The following is a 6,722-nucleotide window of genomic DNA, read 5'->3' as shown; positions in this document are numbered from 1 at the left end:
ACTCACTTTGTAGACCAGGCTGGCCTTGAACTCAGAAATCCACCTGCCTCTGCCTCCCAAGCGCTGGGATTAGAGGCGTGTGCCACCACGCCCGGCTAAAATAGAGCATTTCTTAAACAAGTGGCACAAACAGTGGTATTTCCTTATGGAGGTGACTCAGGCATGGGGTTCCCTGACTAGGATAGCTCTGTGGTACACGGAGGAGGAAAGCGAAGGGGCAGGTGGGGTCCTGGCCTGCCTCCCTAGCATGCCCCAGGCTGCGATTTCCATATCTGTACAGCCAAGGGTTCTTCACGAAACTCTGGCCCATGGCTGTAGTTCTGGGATGTCCTGAACCCCCAGTATCCCAGGTCTAGGAAAGAGGCAGGCCCCAAAGGCAGTCCCAACATAGAAGCACTCACGTAGGGTCATTGGCCAAATTCAGGAAGAGACAGACATTTCCCATGGTTCCATTCTGCTCGAAATCTGACTTGAAGAACCTGGCTGTCTCCATGTTCACCTAGACACATAGCCAGGAGAGCTATAGGCCCAGGCCATATGACCAAGGGCAAGGCTTAGTCATAAAGGGCAGCCAGCTTTTCTCAGCAAATCTTGGGGTCTGACCAGCTTAACAGTCACAGGTGAATAGTCACTGAGGTGGCCCTAGGGCTCAAGAAGGACTCATCAGGTCCCAACACCACAAATATCAGCCTCTTTGTATACCCAGCTTCTTCTTGTCCTTCCCTTGGCTAGTTACTTCCCAATACAGCTTGTCAGCCTCCCATTGAACCTTCTGAGGACCCAAAGTACCCCCTTCCAGAAGCTATCTTGTCTCCGTAGGCCCTCTGGGCTCCTTCTCTGAGTCAAGTATGGCCCATCTTATAGCTGCAATGGCCCTTGGGATACCTCAAGGGTCACCCTGCCCTGGTCACTGAGTCCTTCCCTGCCCATTTGGTCAGGCTGGGGTCTCTGTCTCCAAACTGGCTGAACTTTAAGGGGCTTGTTAGGATGCAGGACTGGGTGTCTGTCCCTCATCAGAAGAGGCTATGCTAGAGCCAAGGCAGGGAAGGCTGTTCCTCACAGCTTTCTGAACTTGCCTCCAGCTCCCCTTACCCCCATGGCTGCAAAGACAATGGCGAAGTTGTCATCATGATAATCCAGCACAGCCTTGGATTTCTTCACCAGCCCGGCTTGGCGGCAGATCTGGGCTGCAATCTGAGACAGGACGGGCCAGGAGGGAGACTGTGAGGGCCAGAGCTCCGCTGAGCATCTCGGAGGAGGATGGACTGTTAGAGACTTTGGATAGGGAGGGTCCAAGCCCAGGAGAGTAAGGAATTGCCCTGAATCCTGCAGCCTTTCCCAGGGTTGGGGATGGTCTGGTCTTGTGGCTTCTAAGGAGCTGAAGGCTGCTTGTGACAAGGAGCAGGGCTGAGTCCCAAAGGACAATAGTCGTGGTGAGGATTTAGGCAGTTTAGCTGAGGATAGCTGAGCCTTTCGGTGCATGCTCCTCCCACCGCCACCTGCTGGAACTACGTGAGACTAAACTGTGAGCCCTCTGTCCCAAACCAAGATGTGTTGGGGAGGGAGACTCTTAAAAGAGAGTGAGCATCGTCAGGAATGATGAGGAAGGGCTATCTGGAAACCTTGTCACACCAGTGGCTCTGAGAGGACCTCATGGCTCATGTCTGGTGGCAGTAACCAGGCAAACGCTACCAGCACAGGGACTGCCTAGGACAGGCTGCAGCTCAGCTGAGCAGGCTTTTTACACTGGCGTCTGCTTGGGCTCTCTGAAACCAGTGAACATTCCACTTACTAGGGACAGCATGCAGTCCTTCCCTGAGCCAATGTGAGACTGTGTGTTGGGAGTGTCTCTATGCAACCCTGACCTTGAGTGGCCAGGAAGCGCCAGCAGGGTAGGTACTGGTGATGCCCGCGCTCTACTTGGCACAGAAAGTTGTGGTGATTGCCTAGAAGCCCAGGGCTCTGACTGTCCCTGGTCCCTGGTTATACATGCCTTACCTCATTGTGGGGGAGCCCAGCTGCAGAGAAGATGGGAATCTTCTGGCCACGGGCGATGCTGTTCATGACATCAATGGGGGAAATTCCAGTCTGGATCATCTCCTCAGGGTAGATTCGGTCATGGGGATTGATCGGCTGGCCTGGGAGAGTGATCACGGAGCCAGGTTAAGGCTCCAGCCCATCCCTGTACCACCAACCCCACGGTCTCTGTTGGCCAACCAGCCTGGTTAACAGCAGCTTCTGTAACAACGGAACTGTGCTCTGTGTGCACAGGGTCACCCAGGCACAAGCGTCACACCCATTTCTCTTGTGCATAGTAGATGTAGTTTAAAAATGAAACTTCCTTTCATTTGAATAGTGCCAGGGGTAGTTTCAAGTTTAATCAGCCATTCATCCATGGTATCATAGATAGCATTGTCCTAGCACCTTCGAGAAAGTGAGGCCTTTAGCAAGACAGTCCTCCTCAACTTCTAGGCATCTGAGTGGTGTTCAGAGAACCAGAGGGTGGTTCAAAGACTAGGTGTGAACAGATGTGTGTTTTATCACTAGCTTGGTGTGTGGCCTGGCCAAATGAGGGGGCTCCACAGGTCCCCATTACTCTCTCAGAAAACCAATGGGCTGAGGATGGGAGAGTCAGGAAGGTCTCCTCAAGAATAGCTGGGGTCCTGGGAAGGGCTCTGTCTCTGCTGTGCTCACTCCCCGTCATCCCAGCTCCTAGGAGAGAGCTTATGAAACTGAAGGCCACAGAAAATAATAGCTGGAGGCGCTATGCAACGACAGAATGGAGTGCCAGGGGCAGTTTGGGGGGTCCTATGGTGGGTCTGAGGACAGAGGGGTCTTTGCTGATCTGCTTGTTCATCTGATCAGCCATGGGGTTAGCACCACTTGGCCCGGATCTGTGGGTCACAGAAAGTTTGGCTTAGATCAGACAGTTGCTGGTGCTGTGTCCTCCAAGCCATGCCCAGCCTCTGCTCTCTTACCGTTGATGTCCAGAAACTCCTCTGCCATGACAGCAGGTCCTTTGTCAATGGGTTTGCCAGAGCCATTGAAAATCCGACCTGGGAGGCACAAGGGGTACAGGAGGACATTAGTGTCCCCGCATCTGCAAGGCCACCAGCTCCCCATCCCCCTGCGGAGTCTCATTACCCTGTATTCTCCTCCCACCTCCCCAGCTCCCAGCTACTACTGACAAGGCATTTTGGAGCCATCCTGTCCTCTGACCTGGGCCCAGGTCGGTCACTTATCAGAGAATCAGGTTGAAGTAAAGAAGTGCTTAGCCACCCCTTTCAACCTGGCCTATGTGCTGGGCCCTACACTAGGGATGGTGGGGGGGGAGAGAGAGAGAGAGAGAGAGAGAGAGAGAGAGAGAGAGAGAGAGAGAGAGAATAACCTCCGGCCTCAGAGAGCACATAGGGAACACAGAAGTAAAGGCAGTGAAGGGCTTTGCTAGAGAAGCCAGCAAGACCAAGGAGCACACCCCCAGCTTCCCCGCTCTCACCCAGCATGTCCTCTGACACAGGTGTCCGCAGGATGTCCCCTGTGAATTCACACGTGGTCTTCTGGGAATCAATCCCTGAGGTCCCTTCAAACACCTGTGAGTTAGGCATCACTGCTGAGTGGCTTGTCTGGAAAGAGTGGGACTTCCCACTGAAGGCCCTCAGTGTGCAGCTATGAGCAGGGTGTTCTCTGGGACACAGGTCCTTCTTCCCTCCAAGGCTTGTAAGATAGCATGGGACCCGTGAGTTCCTTCTTAGAACTGGCACACTTACCTGAACAATGGCCTTGGTCCCAGCCACTTCAAGCACTTGGCCACTCCTCTGAGTACCATCAGGGAGGGTAAAGTTGACAATCTCAGCATACCGGGCAAACTGTTAGAGAGAAGAGCCACCAAGGTGAAGCCATGTCACCTCCCTGTTTCTCCTCTCTGATCTTAAACCACTGTCTGTTTTCTTGTGCCCTGATGTGGAGAAGGGGATTTTGTTTGGGAGGGGTACGATGGAGTGAACTGGGACTTTAATCAGGAGCACCTGTTAGAGCCAAAGCTCTTTCCTTAGTGCAAGTTTGTGGCAGGTGTCTAATTACCTACATGATTATTGTTGCTGCAGTTGGCCTCTGGTGGCTCCTGAAAAGAGAGGGAGGGGGAGGGGTGGGGAAGGAAGAGGGAGAGGAAGAAGGAGAGGAGGAGGGGGAGGGAGAGGGAGAGGAAGAAGGAGAGGAGGAGGGAGAGGGAGAGGGAGAGGGAGAGGGAGAGGGAGAGGGAGAGGGAGGCAAGGGAGAGGGCTCAGCCAGTGCTTGCTTACAGCAACATCACAGATAAGAACACACTGCGGGGCTACAGGGGTGTGGGACATGGCATGAGATGGTTGGGTCCTTCCACAGACCCTGCTGGGAGTCAGGTCACAGCACCCTTCAGAGCGGGCACTCCTGCCCCACACCAGTATTTATCGCTGTGTTTACTGTGGCACTGAGGGTAGCATCCAGGGTGGTGAGCTCTCGCACTGCTGACACACCCGCTGCCAATATTGATCCTTACATACGTACGATTACCCTTGGACACACAGTTCTCTTCGTAGCTGCATCTTAGAGCAGAGAGAGAATCGGTGTAAAGGATGTGTGGTTCAGGAACTATTTGTAGCAGCAAAACCTGAAAACAGGGCTGGTGAGATGGCTCAGCAGGTAAGAGCACCCGACTGCTCTTCCAAATGGTCCTAATCCCAGCAACCACATGGTGGCTCACAACCATCCGTAACGAGATCTGACGCCATCTTCTGGAGTGTCTGAAGACAGCTACAGTGTACTTACATATAATAAATAAATAAAATAAATATTAAAAAAAAACCTGAAAACAGAGTGGGATTGCTCACTAAGTCCATTTTAGCTTTCTTTTCTTTTCTTTTCTTTTCTTTTCTTTTCTTTTCTTTTCTTTTCTTTTCTTTTCTTGTTCTTTGCCCAACAAATGCGACTTAGAGAACTCATTGTCTTGGTTCATGGTCTGAGAGGATACAGTCCCCCATGGTGGGAAAGGCTTGGGCAGAACTTGAGGTGGTGAGTCACAAAGAGAGATAAGTTCTGGTACTCAGCTTCTGTTCCCCTTCCCCTTTTTATTCAGCCTGGGACCCCACCTTATGATGATGCCATTCACATTCTGGGCAAGTCTTCCATTCTTAATTAAATTTCTCTGGAGAAGCTCTTACACACATACCCAAATGGCACGTCTCCTAGGTGATTCTAAAATCTATTTGACATTGAAGGTTAAGCCCCACAAATATCAGTATACCGAGAAACCCGGCCTGCTGGGTCACTGTCCAACACCTGCGCTGTTCACCTGTATATGAGCACAGACTACAGGTTTCACAGAGCTGGAGACAACGGGACAGATGATTAACAGTCTTTCCTTTGTTTCTCGGGGTACAAGGAGCATGCGTTATTTTTGCTATTAAAATATAATAACATTTGGTAACATGTTTTTGTACCGGAAGTTATCATTGTCGTGGCTGTCAGTCTGTCCTCTTATAAGGTCACACGCTAGTTACCTTACCGGACTGGGGAGAGGTGGATAGACTAATAACCAGGGTGGGGCCACTCTCCCACGGTTTCCCTTCTTAGATTTTCAGCGATGACTGTCACCGAAGGCGTTTTTGTTTGTCCTTTTCTCCCGCGGTGTGGGGTTGCTCTAGAAGTGGCCCTTCCCAACCCTAAAGAGCTCCGAAGTGGTAATCTCAACCACAAGAGGGCGCCCAAGAGCAGAGAGACAAAGGAAATGAGTGCTACAGCAAAAGTTCCACTCTTTCCTACTCTGCTCCCTTCCGAGTGAGCCTAGGGTCTGATCAGAAACGACCCTTGTCCCCAGTGTTTGTCCTCTCACTGGAGAGATAGGACAGTCTGCCTGAAAAGGAAAAATTCAACAGAGAATACCAACTCAGGCCTAAAAGACACCAGACAATAAAAGGGCTCAACAAAATCAGACAGAGAACTGCAGTTCAGGATTCAGCGCTTGCCTGGCGTGCATAAGGCCCTGGGGTTTGAACTCCAGCCTGTGGGTCGTGAGGGAAGAGGGAGAGACCAAGAGATGAAGGAGGGCCAGCCTAGGTAAAACGGGATTCCCAGGGCCAACACTCGTTCCAGCACCCACCTCCCCAGCCCTGGGCCCCCACGCTTATGGGTTTGTTGTTGTTGTTTTGGTTTGGTTTTTTGTTTTTGTTTTTTTAGATTTATTCATTTATTATATGTAAATACACTGTAGCTGTCCTCAGAAACACCGGAAGAAGGCATCAGATTTCATTACGGATGGTTGTGAGCCATCATGTGGTTGTTGGGATTTGATCTCAGGACCTTCAGAAGAGCAGTCAATGCTCTTAACTGATGAGTCAACTCTCCAGCTCCGCTTATGGTTTTTACAGCCTCCCACAGACAAGAAGAAACTTTGCAGGCGATTTGAGCAGCGACCGAATTAAAAAGAATTAAGACAAGGTCCCTGGATGCACAGCTTAAAAGAAACCCTGGCTATAGCCTAGGGGCCAGGAGAGAGACTGAGGAAGAATCTTACCTTGACCTGGTCCAGCACCACCAGAGGCCCATTGACGCTGCACACTGTCCTATAGGCTAGGGGAGGGAAGGGGGTGTGAGGGTCTCACCCTTGAATCCCACTCTGCTCTGCCTCCAAGAGAATATACATGTGTACACACATTCATACACACACACACACACACACACACACACACACA

At 51.4% G+C, this 6,722-nt stretch overlaps 1 protein-coding gene across 2 annotated transcripts in view; it reads right to left on the bottom strand.

The window, feature by feature from the left end:
• Atp6v1b1 (ATPase H+ transporting V1 subunit B1) overlaps window positions 1–6,722 on the bottom strand; it is a 17,037-nt gene that overhangs the window by 3,661 nt on the left and 6,654 nt on the right. For both annotated transcript variants that reach the window (XM_021190937.2, XM_029535132.1), the window contains exons 2-8: window positions 6,545–6,600; window positions 3,768–3,866; window positions 3,497–3,590; window positions 2,979–3,056; window positions 1,999–2,138; window positions 1,093–1,194; window positions 402–499 (exon numbers count right to left, since the gene is read on the bottom strand). In XM_021190937.2, coding sequence (XP_021046596.1) covers window positions 402–499; window positions 1,093–1,194; window positions 1,999–2,138; window positions 2,979–3,056; window positions 3,497–3,590; window positions 3,768–3,866; window positions 6,545–6,600 — 667 coding nt within the window. The remainder of the gene's footprint in view (window positions 1–401; window positions 500–1,092; window positions 1,195–1,998; window positions 2,139–2,978; window positions 3,057–3,496; window positions 3,591–3,767; window positions 3,867–6,544; window positions 6,601–6,722) is intronic.

This window comes from Mus pahari, chromosome 2 (genome assembly GCF_900095145.1).
Source record: "Mus pahari chromosome 2, PAHARI_EIJ_v1.1, whole genome shotgun sequence".
NCBI classification, from domain to species: domain Eukaryota; kingdom Metazoa; phylum Chordata; class Mammalia; order Rodentia; family Muridae; genus Mus; species Mus pahari.
The sequence above is the reverse complement of the archived record's forward strand: the minus strand, read 5'-3'. Positions and strand labels throughout refer to the sequence as shown.